The 18,640-nt window shown below is 45.4% G+C and overlaps 1 protein-coding gene across 1 annotated transcript in view; it reads left to right on the top strand.

Moving 5' to 3' along the window:
- Window positions 1–2,129: 2,129 nt before the first annotated feature.
- The window catches only part of Zyg11a (zyg-11 family member A, cell cycle regulator), a 38,731-nt gene continuing 22,220 nt past the window's right edge, over window positions 2,130–18,640 (top strand). Inside the window, exons 1-3 of the mRNA XM_233348.11 lie at window positions 2,130–2,283; window positions 10,261–10,426; window positions 15,997–16,748. Coding sequence (XP_233348.6) covers window positions 2,194–2,283; window positions 10,261–10,426; window positions 15,997–16,748 — 1,008 coding nt within the window. The 5' untranslated portion in view covers window positions 2,130–2,193. The remainder of the gene's footprint in view (window positions 2,284–10,260; window positions 10,427–15,996; window positions 16,749–18,640) is intronic.

The following is an 18,640-nucleotide window of genomic DNA, read 5'->3' as shown; positions in this document are numbered from 1 at the left end:
CATCTGATCTCTTTACAGATGGTTGTGAGCCACCATGCGGTTGCTGGAAATTGAACTCAGGACCTCTGGAAGAGCAGTTAGTGCTCTTAACCACTGAGCCAATCCCCTAGCCCTTGATTTTTTTTTTTTTTAAACAAATAACAATAAATAGAAAAACAATGTCAGAATAAAGTTCTGGGGTCTCAGTGGGTAAAACACTGGCTGTGCTTACCTGACAACCCGAATTTGAGCCTCAGATCCCATTGTATATGCAGCACACACAGACACACACACCAGCAACAACAGAACCCCACCACAAACAAAAAACACACCATAAACATACATAATAGTAAACTAAAATTTAAGAACAAAAATACAAGACAGTCTTTCAAATGCGATATATTTAGGTCTGTTGTTTGTATTTTGCTGTATCAGAGCGTTGACCATGCTAGGCCAGCAGTCCTGATTCTTCATCTCCCAAATTCTGAGATTACAGATGTGCACCACCACCATCCCAACTTAAATCACAAATTTTTATTTTATTTTATTAGATATATTTCTTTACTTACATTTCAAATGGTATTCCCTTTCCCAGTTTCCTGTCCATAAGCCCCCATCCCCACCCCCTCACGGGTGTTATCCCCATCCACCCCCCTAACTGCCCCTCCCCCCAGACATCCCCCTGCACTGGGGGTCCAACCTTGGCAGGACCTAAATCACAAATTTTTATAATGAGATTTTGATTTCTTTTGGCCCTACCTAGTCCATAACTCACAGAGATCAACCTGCCTCCCTCTTAGAGTACTGGGTTATCACTCCCAGGTAAAATCCCTTCATCTTGACTCTTCTGACTTTCTTCAATGGCTTGTTCTCATCCTTGAAATTCTTTCCTTACAAAGTTCTGAGTGAGCGAAGTCTAACAGCCACGCCCCCGCATCTCTAGCAGCCACGCCCCCGCATCTCCTGCCGCAACCCTGGTAAATTCAGGGCCAGCTGTTTTGAACTCACCTTCCACCTTAGGAGGTGGAAGTAGGAGAATCAGTTCAAGGTCATCTTCGGCTATAAAGCAAATTCCAGGCTGTTGAAAAAGAAAACAGGCCGGAAAGGAAAGTGTTTCCTGGTCATTTGTTCTTGAAAGCTAACTTTAACATTTGAATTCCTTCATCTAGTCTGGAAGTGCCTGACCTTGCATATATCTTATCTTAATTCTCATTTCTGCCTGTGTGCTCTCAAGTAATCTTACTGTGGGGAAAATTAAGCAATCTCTCGCAATCCAAGGGATCGAAATTCGCTCTCGGTCTCTGCCTCTCACCTCTGTCTGTCTCTGTCTCTCACCCGCCTTGGCCTGGATCCCAGCAATAGCTGTATGTTAAATTAAATAAGACTGTCTTAAAGTAGTGGAGGCTGAGGTTAGCTTCAAACTAGTTTTCTGAAGAAAACCTTCAACTTTTGATCTTCCGGTTTCCACTTCTCTGTGCTCGTATAAAAACAGGTGCTGTGTTTTTGAAATTTTATTGTGTGTGCGTGTCGTGTGTGTAAGCGGATATAACACTGCACACTGTAGGCTATCCCCATCCACCCAGGTCAGCAGCCCCTAGAAATGTTTTGTACGGTTAGTTACAATCGAGGCGTCAAAACGTGACTGGTATCATACTTCTGGGACAAAGCCTTTTTGAAAATGCATTTTAATTTGTCTAAAGAACTTAAAAGTCTGGGATGGGGTAGAAATCTTGCCTACAATGCGCTGTAGATTCCTACTTTAACCCATCCAAAAAAAAAAACAAAAAACCAAAAAACCTCCTTTAATACTTGGGAGGCAGAGGTAGGCGGATCTCTGAGTTTTGAGTTCCAGGACAGCCAGGAAACCTGTCTCAAAACAAAACACCTCTCCCCCGTAAAAAAAAAAAAAAAAAAAAAAAAAAAAAAAAAAAAAAAGTAAGAACAAAATAAAAATTTACAATCAAATACACTGCGCACTGTGCTACGGCCCTCACCGCCGCGAGTCCGAGGGCGGTCGGCCTCCGAGGGGTGAACAGGAGTTGGGTGGCTGAGCCTGGGGAGCGAGGACCATTGGACGTGCGGCCGGGGGCGGGGTCGCGGTGGACCTGTGCGCGGCGTGGGGCGGCGATTCAAACGCCGGGCGACCTTCCTGCGCTCTCCTCCTGTGCTCCGCGGCGCGACGTCGGCGTCCGGGCTCGCGCGAGCGGGGGCGTCATGGTCCACTTCTTGCACCCGTTGCTGTGGCCGCGGACCCTCGTCCTGCCCTACGCCCAGCAGGACGCGCAGGGCCACTGCTTGGTGCAGGTGAGTGTGGCTGCCGTCCGGGGCCCCGGGGCGCCCGCCCGTCGTGCAGCCCGGCCCGCGGGCTGGTTGCGGGGCGGCCTCCTCCTGGCGGGCGGGCGAGTTGGGCGTGACGGTTCTCTGAGTTCGCGGGCAGGCGGGCCGGGCTCCGTGGACACCACGTCCCGCCCTCGCGTGTTCCTGTTCATTGCGCTGCTGAGGAAGGCGCCCGAGTTCAAGCCCCAGCCATGCTGAGCACCCGCTGCGAGCAGGCGCCACCCCCTCGGGTTACCCCCGAACCCGGCTCCTCTCTTCAGACCTCCAGCGCAGTCTGGTCTCCTCAGTCTGCTCCCTTCAGACGCCCTCACCTCAGCACCCCCCATCCCGCCGCTCCACTTAGACCCTTTAGCCCTTCCTTCCCGGTCGTCCCGGTAGAATCTTCTTAGTTCCCCATTCAGAGGCACTCCCCAGCCGTCCTCCCACCTGCCCCATTAACGGAGTGCAGAATGCAGAATCCCCCAGGTTGACTGGGGTCTACACTGAAACTGAGGGTCAAGTGACTCTGGATGCTCAGTGCCACCGCGGGGAACGAAAAGTACAATGGTGATACCTCGTTGTTATTGCGGTCCCCAGACAGGGTTTTTTTGTTTTGTTTTGTTTTGTGTCCCCCCCCCCCCCCCCCCCCCCCCCGGAGCTGGGGACTGAACCCAGGGCCTTGCGGCGCTCTACCGCTGAGCTAAATCCCCAACCCCAGACAGGGTTTCTAAGTGTAAGAACTTTGGCTGTCCTGGAACTCACGCTGTAGTCCATGCTGGCCTTGAACTCAGAGATCAGGCTGCCTCTGCCCAAGTGCCCACCTCTTAAGGAGGATCACTGAGTTCTAGGCCAGGAGACACCTCCCAACCAAATTAAAAAAAAAAAAATCTAATGATGAGGGGCCAATCGGAGAAGAGTTCAGAGAGCAGTTAGGAGTCTGGCTGAGATGGTGCTCTTTGTTGTTATAGGATCTGGGGATGAACATCCCTTGGTAGTCTGCTTCTCCACTGAGGTACACCTAGGCTGAAGTTGTGTGTGTGTGAGATGGGGTTTCCACTGTAGCCCAGACTGGCTTCAAACTCAGTCTCTCCACCACTGGAATTACAAACGACCACACTGCAATATGGTCACCCCCTTTTTCCCTCGAACTCATCACTGAGATCTCCTGCCTCTGCCTTCTGATTTAAAAGGGTGCAGCTCAGCCCTGAGTTTTGAAAGGTTTGTGTAAAATTGAGTTACACTTAGAAATACATTAAACTGATTCCCGTATATTAACTTTGTATTCTCCTAACCTTCAGAAGTTACTTATTTTCTCCAGCTTAAAAAGAAGACAGCTTGCTGTAATATGTTCTCTCTTTCCACTATGTTGGTTTTGGGGTCAAGCTCAGGTGGTGAGGCACCTTTGTCTGCTGTCTATCTTTCTGGGCCCCTACTTATTTTTTGAATTATGGGTATGAGACTGGTGAGATGGCTCAACAATTAAGACCTGGATTGAGTTCCCAGCACCCATGTGTGCCTATGAGTGCAGATTCCCTCAGATTCCAGAAGAGTATGGTCAATTCTCTAAGTCTACAGTTGCAGACAGATGTGGGTGCTGGGAAAAGAACTTCTGCCCTCTTAACCTCTGAGCCATCTTCTTAGCCCCTATTTTAATTTTTTTTTTATTGGAAATAAAATTCCACCCAAGATCAGGCTGGTCTGGAACTAAGTAGCTGGCCTTGCATTCTCAATTCTTTTTGCTTGTCTCTGGTTACAAGAGAAGCATTTTACCTTGAAGGTTTTTTGTTTTGTTTCTTTTTTTAAAGTAAAGACTTATCTATTTATTATATATGAGTACACTGTAGCTATCTTCAGACACAGCAGAGGAGGGCATCAGATCTCATTACAGATGGTTGTGAGCCCCAAGTGGTTGCTGGGAATTGAACTCCGGATCTCTGGAAGAGCAATCAGTGCTCTTAACCGCTGAGCCATCTCTCCAGTTCTGCCCTTGAAGGTTAACTCTCATGCCTACCTATTTCTCTGGGAGTTAATAAGAGTTCTTTGTCTATCTCCATATTTATAAAAGGAGACATTTGCTGAGCTTTGGTGGTACACAACTTTAATCCCAGCACTCAGGAAGTGGATGGATCTGTTAGTTCTAGGCTAACCTAGTCTACAGAGTAACTTACAGGATAGCCAAGGCTACACAGAGAAACCCTGTCTCAAAAAGAAACAGAAAAGGAGAAAAAAAAAAAAAAAGGACAGCATTTCTAGAACTTAAACAGATTGTTTGCTTTTAACATCTATCAAGAAATTTACTCTCTATTCAGTTTATCAAATTTATTGGAGGGAAATCTTCATGGAGTTTTAAAATTGTTTTTTGTTATAATTTTTTTTAATTTATTTATTTTATGTATATGAGTGCACTGTAGCTGTCTTCAGACACACCAGAAGAGGGCATCAGATCCCATTACAGATGGTTGTGAGCCACCATGTGGTTGCTGGGATTTGAACTCAGGGTCTCTGGAAGAGCAGTCAGTGCTCTTAACCGCTGAGCCATCTCTCCAGCCCTTTTTTTTTTTTTTTTTGAGACAGGGTTTCTTTGTGTAGCCCCTGACTATCCTAGAACTCACTCTGTAGACCCTGCTGGCCTTGAACTCAGAGATCTATCTGGCTGCCTCTGCCTCCTGAGTACTGGGATTAAAAGTGTGTGCCACCACCACCTACCTATAAATTTTCTTTTTAGCGTATATGATATTTGTAATTTTTTCCTGGTTACTATCTTTTCACCACACACCTTTTTATTTTATTAGTTGTGGGTCATATCTTTATAACTTCCTTTATTTTGCTTAGCTGATGTGTAATTTGGATTTTTTTAAAAAGATTTATTTATTTATTATATATAAGTACACTGTAGCTGTCTTCAGAAACACCAGAAGAGGGCATCAGATCCCATTTAAGATGGTTGTGAGCCACCATGTGGTTGCTGGGAATTGAACTCAGGACCTCTGGAAGAGCACTCTGTGCTCTTTACTGCTGAGCCATCTCTCCAGCCCTAATCTGGGTTTTTTGTTTATCCTTGTCTTCTATGTTCTAGACTGGCCTCTAGCTCCCGGTGTAGCCCAGGGTGTCCTTGAATTCCTGATTGTCCTGCCTCTATATCACAAGGGGTGGGATTATAGGTTTGGACCTGTAATTCTTTTTTATGGATTATATGTAATGTGTGTGCCTTGGACACGTTTGTGGAGGTCAGATGACAATTGGGGGTTTGTTTTGTTCTTCTGTCATATGTACTGAACTCAGTGTTTCAGCTTGGATGGGAGGACCTTTACCTACTGATATCTCTCCAGCCCAAGAAATCAAATTCTATTGTTATGACACACACACACACACACACACACACACACACACACACACACACACACAGAGAGAGAGAGAGAGAGAGAGAGAGATTGATTTTGAGATATAAGGCTCAAATATGATCTCTCTTGGTTCACTCAAAAATTAAAAAATTTTTACTTTATGTGCATTGATATTTTGCCTGCATGTATGTGTGAATGGGGGTGTCTGAGTCCCTGGAACTAGAGTCGCAGACAGTTGTGAGCTGCCTTATGGGTGCTGGAAATTAAACCTGGGTCCTCTGGAAGAGAAGCCAGTGTTCTTTTTTTATTGGACATTTTATGTATTTACATTTCAAATGTTATCCTCTCCACCCCTCTCATCCTCCCCACCCCCACACCCCAAGCCAGTGTTCTTAACTGTTAAGCCATCTTTCTAGCCCTGTGGTTTGCTCAGATTAAAACACATATTTTAGAGGCTGGAGAGATGGTTCAGAGGTTAAGAGCAGTTTTGTTCTTGAAGACAGGTTCAGTACCCAGCACCCACATGTGTCAGTATTGACTCTAGTTCTAAGGGATCCACATATACGCGGCACATACATGCAGGCAAAATACTCATACACATAATAATACTTTTTTAAAAGTCAGTATATTCTGTTATTGGTTCCAAACGTCTACAGATGTTCAAATGGTCGTAGTCTTGGGCTTGGGAAATGGCTCAGAGGTTAAGTGTGCATACTGTTCTTGCTCATGTCTTGAGTTTGGTTCCTGGCCATCTATGTTGAGTGACTCATAACTGCCTGTAACTTCAGCTCCAGGGGATTCTGACATTTCTGACCTCTGAATACCTGCATTTGTGTGCATGGAGCCACACACAGGCACACACTCATATGCAAATCTTCTTTTTTTTAAAGTTAGTATTTATTAGGTGTGGTTGTGCACATGTATAATTCCAACAGAAGCAGGGGAATCATTGAAGGTTCAAACCAACTTGGTCTACACGGCTAGTTGCAAGACAGCTTGCCTTCTGCTTCAGTTTCTCTGGTCTGATTATAGTGTAATTATAGGCTTATATCACCAGGCCTGGGTTTATCCCCTCCCCCATCCATCTCTTTTTCTTTATCTATTCTCTTTTTCTTTATCTATCTATCTATCTCTCTCTCTCTCTCTCTCTTTCTTTCTTTCTTTCTTTCTTTCTTTCTTTCTTTCTTTCTTTCTTTTTAAGACAGTGTCCCATTGTGTGGCTCTGGCTGTCCTCGAACTCACTATGTAGACTGGCTGAACTCTGCACCCCAAGTGGTGGGATTAAAGGCAAGTGCCACCATGTCCAGCCTTTCCTTTTTTTTCTTTCCCTACTGACCCATCTTGCTGGCCCTTCCACATTATTTGTTAAAACAGAGTCTACATTGGAGCTAATTAAACAGACAAATTAATAGTGAAAAGTAAAAATGTATTTATTCAACATGACTGTGTTTGGCAAGAGTGGCAGAAAGACCCAGTGGCACCCCTGAGTACACATCCCAAGTTTATCTATGGAGTCTTGAATGTGAATTTTAGGTTTAAGCAGAGGGCCAGAGTTATACATTACAGGAAGAGGCAAAATGTGGTTCTTCTTGTCACTGACCTAGCATTGTCTTGGTTCCAGTCAGTCCTGCAAGGTAGTGTAGTAAATTCCAGTGGTCCTTAGCAGAAGACAGTTTCCCCCTGGGTGGCCCCAGGCTTCAGCCTTTCTTCCTGGAGCATGATGCTAGAGGAAACTGCAATTTCTTGCCATATGTCCTTGTACTAGTCCATTGGCCAAAGCAAGAGATAGAAACCTCTCTTTAGAATATACTCATTCCTGCTGTGCAGATTGCTTTTATCTCTAAACCCACATCTTGTTTCTGGTGGACTAGCTGGTCACTCCTAGGATCTACTTGTCTCTGTCCTCTGACACTGGAGTTATAAAAGCTTCATTCTTTTATCTGGATACTAGGGTTCTGTTCTCACCTTTCTGTGTGGCTAGATGGCCCATCTCTCCAGCCCTGGGAGGGTCCTTGTAAATTTCAGGGGCTTCCAGAGACTTGTCAGTTGTATATTGCAGAGCCTTGTTAAGAAATCTCCAGGGTGGACTGTTGCAGTTCAGAGGAAATTGTAGCACACCAGTAATTGAGGCTGGAGTTGAGTTCCTGGTCTTTCTGCCCCTGGGGTACCCGGCTCAAAGGTGTGCCCCATCATGCCTGGTTAAGAAAAGTTTTTTTCTTTTTTGTTTTTTTAGTGGGCAAAGATAGGATTGCCATGAGTAAGATGTTTGTTTGTTTTGTGTTTTTGAGACAGGGTTTCTCTGTGTAGTTCTGGCTGTCCGGAACTCACTCTGTAGACCAGTCTGGCCTTGAACTCACAGAGATCTGCCTGCCTCTGCTTCTGAGTGCTGAGATTCCACTGTCTAGTGAGTAAGTTTTATATGAATAGGTTAGTGGGGTTTGGAGGTGTGTGTAAGTGTGAAGTTTTGCTATGTTATACAGGCCAACCTTGAACTGCTGTAGGGGAGCAGTTCGACCTCTGCTTCTCGGACATCTTAGACTGCGAGGTGGGTACCTAGAGGGGCTTTGTGTGTGTGTGTTTTATTATTTCTTTCTTTTCACTTAATTTAATTCATGTATATGTATGTTTTACATGCATGTATGTTAAGTGAACTGTGTGTGTCAAAGGTAGCCAGAAGAGGGCGTGGAATGCTCTGGAACTGGAATTAAATTAATTGTAAGCTGCCACGTGGGTGCTGGGAATCTGAACTTGCTTCCTCTGAAAGAGCAGCCAGCCAAACAGCCAACAGTAGTCAAACACCTGCCTCATGAACATTGAAATTACAGTCAGTTTTTACTTTTAATATACAACAAATATGAAAGAATTGTTGAATATTGGACCTAGAAAAAGTCTATTTTAAAAGACTTACTTTTATGTTTATGTGTTTGAGTGCTTCACCTGCGCGCGCGCGCCTGTGTGTGTGCGTGTGTGTGTGCGTGTGTGTGTGTGTGTGTGTGTGTGTGTGTACACCATGTCTGCAGGGCCCACAGAGCTCAGAAGAAGATGTTGTATACCCTGGAACTGTTATAAACCTCAGAGCTGCCATGTGGGTGCTGGGATCCAAACCCTGGCCCTCTTCAAGAGCAGCCAGTTCTCTTAACTGTCAAGCTCCAGTTCCAGCCGCGGTAATCTAGGTTTTCATCAAAAAAGGATTTGCCTAAGGTCGAAAGTTAGAGAGCTGAAGCTGAGGCTTGAAACCAGTGGATTGTGGACTGGGGATGTACTGAAATGAGCTTGTGGCTCCTGCTTGTCACCCCAGCTTTGGGAAGTGGATGTAGGAGAATTACAAGTTCAGGGTCATCTTTGGTCCCATAATGAACCTGAGGCTGGTCTGTAATGGAGGAGACATTGCCTAAAATGACAAAAGCCCAGAAAATATGCAGAGTGGATCATTTCTAACATCTGGGATGCTGAGTAGTGGAATTTCAAGTTGGAGGTCAGACTTGGCTACCAGAGAGACCCTACTCATAAGTCGGTAAATAAATAAAAGTGTCTAGCTTTGAAATGATCCTCTGCCTGTACCTGCCGCTGCCCCTTTTCCACCTAAATTCTGGGTTCACAGGTTGCGCTACCCATTAATTAAATTAATTAATTAGTTGCAACTAATTTAAAAAATCATCTTTTTAGAAGAAATTATTTATTTCAGTTACTTTGTGGGTGCAGGTATGTGGAGGTAAGAGGCCAACTCTGAAGGGTTAGTTCTTCCCTGCGACCTTGCTCCTCTAGGGAATTGAACACAGATTGTGAGGCTGGGAAGAAGTAACTGAGCCATGCTGTTCGCCCCAAAAGTGTTTGTCTGTAGTCAAGTTATCCGGGAGGCTGAGATAGGCGGATTGCTCGAGCTCAGGTTTTCAGGGCATGTCAAGTAAATCAATATGCCAGGCACAGTGGCTCAAGTTTGTAATCCCGGTACCTGGACAGAGGAGGCAAGAGATTCACTGACAGTCTGAGGCCAGTCGAGCATTGGGTTGTTTTTCTAGGACCTTCTGGGACATGGAGTGACTTATGTGGGAGAAGCTCATGGAAGGAAGGTGGGAGTGCGGATAACTTGGGGGAGTCACTGTATAGGTCCTAGTCATCAAACTCAGGCTCGGCAGCAAGTATAAGCACTGAGAATTCTAAAACTATGAACTTTAAAAACTGCCTTAGTGTTATCTCATAGGTTCTGGTAAGCTGTACATTTGATTTAAGAAGTGATAGTATTGCAATATTAGTATTATTATTATTAATTACTATCGAGGCAGGTTCTTGCTATGTATACCCGGTTGGCCTTGAACTCACTGTGAAGACCAGGTTGGTCTTGAACGCAGAGATCTGCTTTGCCTACCAAGGGCTAGAATGAAAGCTGCGTTGTCCTGCCCGTCAGGTTGTTCTGTTGTTGTTCTTTAATTTAGTGTGTGCTGTATGGAAAGCAGAGGACGCCTATAGAACCTACTTCTTCTCAAAGATAGAGTCTGACCATCAGGCGAGGTGGTAAAAAGCACCTTTACCTGCTGAGTCATCTTGCTGACCATGGTCACTTTCATGTTGAATGTTTGCCGGTGAATTCTAACATTTTTTTCCTTTTCCCCTTTTGGTGCTTTAGGAGGAAGCATCGCCCTACCCTTTGGTCAACATCTGCATGGATGTCTTAATCGCCAAATTGGACAAATGGTGTTCTAAAAGACCTGATGGAACACTGTGTCTTCCAGAGCATTGGTATTTCCCTCACGAAATAGCTGATAAATTCCTTGAGAGGATGGCTTGGCAAGGTACGAAGTGTTCTCTAAAGTGTAGTCTTACAGTACTTTGCTGTTCTTTTTTTGTCTTTGTTTTTTTGTGACCCACTGAGGCGTCACTGAGGGGTAATTTACAGGAGCGTGGGTACACCTTCAGTGGCTATACCCTTTAGGCCAACAACCCCCCAGTATCCGCCGCCCCTCCCCCATGCACATCGACCATTAGTTACATATATATCCTCATGGAGGATGAGCCCTGGTGATTCCCTTCCTCCTCTCACAGAATGCTGACAGGCTCCGGTTTTATGTGGCTCTTGTACTGAGTAAAGAAGGCACTGAGTGAAGAAGGCCGTGGCTGTGTTACAGAGGAAGAGAGTGTTCCTCCACAGGCCACTCCCTCCTCTGCCTTTTGACATTCTTTCCCTCCCTCTCTGCTGCATTGTTCTGTGAGCTTTGGAATGGGGCAGTAGAGCACACCCTCAGGGCTTGGTGTATGGTTTCCTGTGTGTGTGTTTACAGAGGACTTCAGATGATCTGTTCTATCATTTCTTTCCTTAGCCCCTTAGTAAGAGACATAGTCAGCCAGGCAAGGCCTAGTAACCCCATCTCCACAGTCACACAGCACTGAGGTGATAGGCATGTTCGGTCATGCTGGGCTCTTTACTTGAGTTCTGGAGATTTGAACTCAGGTTTTCATGTTCGAGTAGCAGATGCTCATACTCACTAAGCCATTTTCCCACCTCCAGCAGCCAGGTATTCTTTTTTTTTTTTTTTTAAAGATTTATTTATTATATATAAGTACACTGTAGCTGTCTCCAGACACACCAGAAGAGGGCATCAGATCTCATTACAGATGGTTGTTAGCCACCATGTGGTTGCTGGGATTTGAACTCAGGACCTCTGGAAGAGCAGTCAGTGCTCTTAACCACTGAGCCATCTCTCCAGCCCCAGGTATTCTTAGTGTTTGACCAGTTATACGTCCGCAGCCTCTTCACAACTGACAGCAGCGCTGATCTATGGGCATAAACGTATTTACAAGGTAGTTTCACGGGCATTTCATGTCCAGTGACCCAAACAACAGCTGTGCCTTCCTGACTATGCATAGCCTGTACCTCCCGGCTTTTGACTAAGTGTATAGTACCAGAGATGAATTCCCTCTGTGGCATGGACTCCCAGTCCAACCAAGAGCTGCTGCTTATTCCTGTAGCAGACTGGCCACTGTTGCACCAATGGCCAGGCCTTACCTGGCACCTCAGGAGTGTAGTGTGCATAGTCTGAAGCTGAGTAAAGCCTGATGACAGTTCTCCCCAACATCCTGCCTAGCGTCTTCAGCACTCTATAAGGGCTGGTTAGCAGGAGGATGATCTCAGCTCAGTTCCAGCTTGATTGCTGTGTCCTCCAATCAGTCCAATCAGAGTGCATGGAGTCTTCAGCAGTAGAGGGCTCCCAACAACAGTGTCAGTAGCCAGTGAACCTCAGTGCTTAATTATTGGGAAAATACCTTTACTTAGAGTTCTTACTTTGATTATCTCAGTCTTCATAGGGTGACCTAAGATTTTGAAGTTATTCCTGCTGCCGGCCTGATGGGTAAAGAAAATAAAGCCATTGTCAGTCTGTTGTGTGAATCGGAATAGCAGTCATGCTCAGCTTCGTAAGGATCTGAGGCCAGTCTGGGTTCTAATATTCTGTCTGGGGGTAAACAAAACAGAGAAGAGACCAGCAAGCAGGCTCAGTGGGTCAGGGCACTGACCATTGGACATGATGGCCTGGCTTCTGTCCATGGGACTTATATGGTAGAAGGAAAGAACTGAATTCCAAGTTGTCTTCTGACTCACACCTTCACCATGGCATAAATACATATTAGAAAATTAAAACAGCAGCAAGAAACAAACAGCGAGAGGGAATTAAAGGTTCTGTTTGATTTGTTATCTTAAAGATTTTGGTTTTTTACATTCGTGTGTGTGTGTGTGTGTGTGTGTGTGTGTGTGTGTGTCTGTCTGTCTGTCTGTCTGTCTGTCTGTCTGTCTGCACACACAACAGGAGTGGAAGCCAGAGGGCAATTTGCAAAGGTTCATTTTCTCCACCAGTGGGTTCCAATGTTCCAATGCTCAGACTCTGCAGCAAGCTCTTTCGACTACTGAGCCGTTTCACTGCCCCTTTAAAGTTTTTATTTTATTTAAGATAGGGTCTCACCACGTAAACCTGCTGGCCCGGAGCGTGCTATGTAGTTCAGACTAGCCTCAAAACTTGTAGAGGTCCTTGTGTCTCCAGGCAGGTACTGCCACACAAACCTATTTTCTTTAAAAGAAGATTTCATTTCTTATATGTATTAATGTTTTTCCTGCACGTACATATGTGCATGTATGCTTGGTGCTCAAGAAGATCAGGTAAAGGCATCAGATTCCTGAAATAGGAGTTACAGGTGGTTTTGAGCTGCCGTGTGGCTACTGAGAACTGAACATGGGTCCCTTGCAAGAGCAGCCAGTGCCATCTCTCCAGCCCTTACTTCATTATTTTTGAGACAAGTCTTCTTGAACTCCAGTATGCAAGTGATCCTTTGCCTCAGCCTCTTGATGACTTGAGTCTGTGGCCCGCATCACCATGCCTGAATCTGGTTATTTTAGAGAATTCTGGATGGGTTAAGTATCCCTTGTGCATTCGGCCGGGAAGGTTTTGGATTTGGGAATACAGTTGGACACCTTTTTCTTTAGATTTTTTTATTAGATATATTTCTTTATTTACATTTCAAATGTTATTCCCCTTCCTGGTTTCCTGTCCATAAGCCCCCATCTTCTCCCCTCCCTTCCTCCTCCCCTATATGGGTATTCCCCCCATCAATCCCCCTTACTGCCCCCCGCCCCATATTCCCCTGCACTGGGGATCCAACCTTGGCAGGACCAAGGGCTTCCCCATCCACTGGTGCCCCAACAAGGCTATTCTCTGCTACCTATGCAGTTGGAGCCCTGGGTCAATCCATGCATAGTCTTTCAGTAGTGGTTTAGTCCCTGGAAGCTCTGGTTGGTTGGCACTGTTCTTATGGGGTTGCAAGCCCCTTCAGCTCTTTCACTCCTTTCTCTAATTCCCTCCAAGGGGGCCCTGTTCTCAGTTCAGTGGTTGCTGCTAGCATTGACCTCTGTGTTGAACGTGCTCTGGCTGTGTCTCTCAGGACAGTTGGACGTCTTTAATGTGAAAATCTGAAGTGCTCCAAACCACAAAGCTCTTTCGGTGCCATCTCATTCCTGGGTGAAGTTATTCCAGTTATTTACTGTCCCCAAAATTGTTTTGTTCGTTTCTTTTTGTTTTGGACAGGGTTTCATGCATCCTCCCCCAGGCTGACCTCAAACTCAAATATAAGGTCGAGGATGCTCTTGAACTCATGATTCCTTCTGTCTCTACCTCCCAAATGCTGAGATTACAGGTGTCCACCATCACACCTGGCCAGGTCTTTCTAAGAATATAAATGTAAGCTGGGTGTGGCTGCTGGACTACAGAAGGAGTCCCTGTCTAACACACACACACACACACACACACACACACACACACACACACACACACACACAACACACATAACATACACACAACCCCACATACACACAAACACATATACACACACATACACTCACGAACACACACACACACACACAACTTCTCTAGAGCGCTTCACTCTCACCAGTCCCAATTTTATTATGTTCTTCCTTTGAGTACAAGGGGACTGTTTTGTTTTTGGTGTTTTTTTTTTTTTTTTTTTTTTTTTTTTGGTTCTTTTTTTCGGAGCTGGGGACCGAACCCAGGGCCTTGCGCTTCCTAGGCAAGCGCTCTACCACTGAGCTAAGTCCCCAGCCCACAAGGGGACTGTTTTAATCATCTACCGGTGTGCCCTTCTAGATTGAGTTCCTTGTCTGATATGCCCGTTGCTTAGGATGGAATCCCATATAGACAGTGCTTTGTAACTCTTTGCTAAATGGAGTTTAGTGCACCCTCTTTGTTTTACAGACGAAGAAAATGACGTCTTCCAGGGTGGGAGGGATGGCTCAGCAGTTAGCACCCACATGGTGGCTTACAACTGTCTGTAATATTGGTTCCAAAAGAGTGGATGTCCTCTTCTAACTTCCATGGGCACCAGTCACAAACATGATACCCATAGACACAGGAGGGCAAAAACATGGATACAAATAAAATAAGTCACTCTAAAAGTCTCTCCATTCCAATCTTAACATCTTAAAATCTTTTAAAAAAGAAAATGAAGGCCTAAAGATTAAGTAATTAGCTTCTTAACTCCTCCTGTATTTGGACTTAAAGTGATCATAACAAAAAGGCCAGGTGTAGCGGCACACACCTTTAGTCCCAGCACTGGGGAAGCAGGCAGAGCTCCGAGTTTGAGGCCAGCCTGGTCTACAGAGTTCCAGGACACTCAGAGCTACATAGTAAGATTCTATCTTGAAGTCCCCTCCCCCAAAAGTAATTATAGTGGAGTTACTTACTTATTGTTTGCCTGCCTATTTGATTTTGTGTTCTGTTTCTACAAACAGGGTTGGTGTAGATAAGTCTGAGTTCAACCTTCCACAAGTAGACCTTGGGCAAGATGAACTCTTTTTTTTTTTTTTTCCCATCTTTATTAACTTGAGTATTTCTTATTTACATTTCGAGTGTTATTCCCTTTCCCTGTTTCCAGGCAAACATCCCCCTCCCCCCCTTCCTTATGGGTGTACCCCTCCCCATCCTCCCCCCATTGCCACAATCCCCAAAACAATCTAGTTCACTGGGGGTTCAGTCTTAGCAGGACCCAGGGCTTCCCCTTCCACTGGTGCGCTTACTAGGCTATTCATTGCTACCTATGAGGTCAGAGTCTAGGGTCAGTCCGTGTATAGTCTTTAGGTAGTGGCTTAGTCCCTGGAAGCTCTGGTTGGTTGGCACTGTTGCTCATATGGGATCTCAAGCCCCTTCAAGCTTTTCCAGTCCTTTCTCTGATTCCTTCAACGGGGTTCCTGTTCTCAGTTCAGTGGTTTGCTGCTGGCATTCGCCTATGTATTTCTTTCTTTCTTTTTTTTAAAGATTTATTTATTTATTTATTATACATAAGTACACTGTAGCTGTCTTCATGCACATCAGAAGAGGGCATCAGATCTCATTACAGATGATTGTGAGCCACCATGTGGTTGCTGGGATTTGAACTCAGGACCTCAGGAAGAGCAGTCAGTGCTCTTAACCACTGAGCCATCATCTCTCCAGCCCCAAGATGAACTTTTTTTTTTCTTTTTTTTTTTTGGTTCTTTTTTTTTTCAGAGCTGGGGACCGAACCCAGGGCCTTGCGCTTCCTAGGTAAGCGCTCTACCACTGAGCTAAATCCCCAGCCCCCCAAGATGAACTCTTGAAGCTTCCGTTTCTTCACCTAACAGCACTAATTATATTGTTCTCCTGTCGAGTTAGTGCAAAAAGTAAATGAGAGAAGCTGGTAGAGGGTTTAGAAGAGCATCTGGCACAGCCAGCAGTAACCGTGGTGAGAATATTCTAGCAGCGTCTGTCCTCCTCATTCACTGCTGTGTCATAGTCAGGAAAGGCATGAGGTCTGGTTGTCGTTGAAAGTGGTTCTGCTTTTCTTGCAGGCAAGCTGACCGACAGGACAGCAAGCATTTTCCAAGGCAAGCAGGTGAGCCTGAAGCTGATGAACATTCGGAGAGTCAAACTCTCGGCAGCAGCCTTCACACAGGCCTTCTGCCATCACAAGCTCACCGAAGTGGATGCCACCTCAGTGGACTCCCAGCTTCTCGCCCCAGACATCGTCCACGCTCTCCAGGGCAGTGCCTGGATCCAGAAAAACCTTCAGTGTCTTGTGTTAGACTCGGTTAGCGTCCCTCAGAACTCAGGGCTACTAGCCTTGGGTCAGTTCACCGGCCTTCACACCTTGAGCCTTGCCAATGTGTCCTTTCGCAATGAAGACCTAGTTGGCGTTTCTCAGTTACCCAGCCTGGAAAGCTTGGATATCTCCAATACTCTGGTCACCGACATCTCCGCACTCCTCTCCTGTAAGAACCGGCTCAGGTCCCTCACCATGCACTATCTGAAGTGCCTGGCCATGAACAACCCACAGATTCTCGACGTTATCCGTCAGCTGAAATGCCTGCTTCACCTTGATATTTCTGACCACAGGCAGCTCAAATCAGACCTGGCTTTTTATTTGTTACAGCAGAAGGACATCCTGCCCAACCTCATATCCCTGGATATTTCGGGGGGCACTGACATCACTGATCAAGTTGTGGAGTCCTTTCTGCAGCACCGGCCTGCCATGCGATTTGTGGGACTCTTGTATACAGATGCTGGTTACTCTGATTTCTTTATGGGAAGGCAGGACTTGAAGGTTTGTCCTAACGTACATTTCGTTTTATTCGTTCGGAGCATTATAGGTTCTTGTACATTAGACTCTATATTGGGAGGCGGGGATACTTGTCTAAAATCCTCCTCAGGAATTGTGGTGGTGAGGGGTAGCCCTTTTGTTGGGGACCCCCCAAACCTGCATGGTTTTATTAATTGCCCTTAAATCTTATAGCAGCCTCCATCCCGCTGAGCACTTTTTTATAGTGAACACAGTGGTGTTCAGTGGAGTGTAGGACGGGTGGATATGGTGAAGTTGGACTTGTTCTTTTACTAACTGTGAGTGCTTCTGATTTCTCTCTTGATGGAGGCTGCTATTCACTCCAGATAGGTGCGTTGGACAGCCAGTCGAGGCAGGGAGTGTTTTTATATGACAGCAGCCGTTAGAAATGGAGTAAGCCAGAGGAGAGTTTTTAAAGTTTTTATGAGTGTAATTATTACTACAGGTATAATCATTTACCCTACTGCAATTTTTTTTTTTTGGCTGACTAGTGAGAGTAACTTCCAGGGCCTCCAGGATATCTTTTCCGAGAAGATTGGTGGCAATGTAGAAAAGGAATTCTAAATTCTAGGTAGCCCATATAAAAGACACATAATCAAGGTATTTTGTTTACAAGCAGTAAGCCTAGATTGGGCAGGTTTGAGCTACTCCAACTTACCTCCCAGCCATGTGTCCCCTGTTACTTGCTGTTTCTCCTAGTCCCAGGCTCATGGTCCACCTCCTCTCATAGCAGCTTCCTCCTTTCTTCCTGTGATTTCTTCTTTCTCCTCTTTTTACTATCTTTGACCCCCAGCCAGGTATCTGAAAACCTACCACAGGCTTTAGTCTTTTATATTAACCAATTAACTTGGGGGGCAAAAATTTCATGCAACAAAAGCTGGTGTCCTCACTAGGGGCAATCAGATCTTGGGGGCCGTTATTTAGCATTTGAATGCATAGCACCAGACCAACCCCTGAAGCACTGTTGGCCTTGAGAGCAGGTAGGCCAGTCAGGGTCTCCTCACAGTAAGCCTGTCTGGTGGTGAAGGCATGGGAGCAATCTTGAATGCCTATAATCTGAGACCTGGGAATTACTTCCCAGAAGCAAACTCAGGTCAGGCCTTTATTTTTGGGGGCAGTTGACAGAGTTCCCTTTTCAAAAGGTTCCTTAGCTGAACACAAACTAGAATGTGTGAGTCTGAGGCAGGTGAATTATAAGTTTAAAATCATTTTGGGGGTATGTGTTAAAACCCTGTTTCAACAAAAGCATTTTCTTGTCCGTTTAGTAGAGCCCTGGAATAATGATGTTCATGGTAGAGGCAGGGGGATTGTTTTGAGTTTCTTTTCACTTTGTAAGATCCTTATTCTCCTGTCCCCTGGGTTTTTGTTCTTTACTACTGAGGACTGTTGGGGAAAAAAAATCCTGGGCTGGAGAGATGGCTCAGCAGTTAAGAGCACTGACTGCTCTTCCAGAGATCCTGAGTTCAGTTCCCAACAACCACATGGTGGCTCACGGCCATCTGTATTGGGATCTGATACTCTCTTCTTGTGTGTCTGAAGACAGTTTTAGTATAGACATAAAATAAATAAATAAAACCTTGAAAAAACAATCCTCACCGGCTAGGCAGTGGAGGTGCACATCTTTAATGCCAGCACTTGGGAGGCAGAGGCAGGTGGATCTCTGAGTTTGAGGCCTGCTTGTTCTACAGAATGAGTTCCAGGATCCCAGGGCTACACAGAGAAAAGTGTCTCAAAAAAACAAGACAAAACAAATTTCTTATTGATTTTATGTTTGGAGAGAGACTATAGGAGAGGGTGTCGTAGAAGGAGGTGTGATTGAAAATCAGGAGAGCTCCGTTAGCTCTGGGCTACTTGGAATGGACTATTTAAAACACGTT

Source organism: Rattus norvegicus, chromosome 5 (genome assembly GCF_036323735.1).
Source record: "Rattus norvegicus strain BN/NHsdMcwi chromosome 5, GRCr8, whole genome shotgun sequence".
NCBI classification, from domain to species: domain Eukaryota; kingdom Metazoa; phylum Chordata; class Mammalia; order Rodentia; family Muridae; genus Rattus; species Rattus norvegicus.
This window is presented reverse-complemented; position numbering and strand designations above follow the sequence as displayed.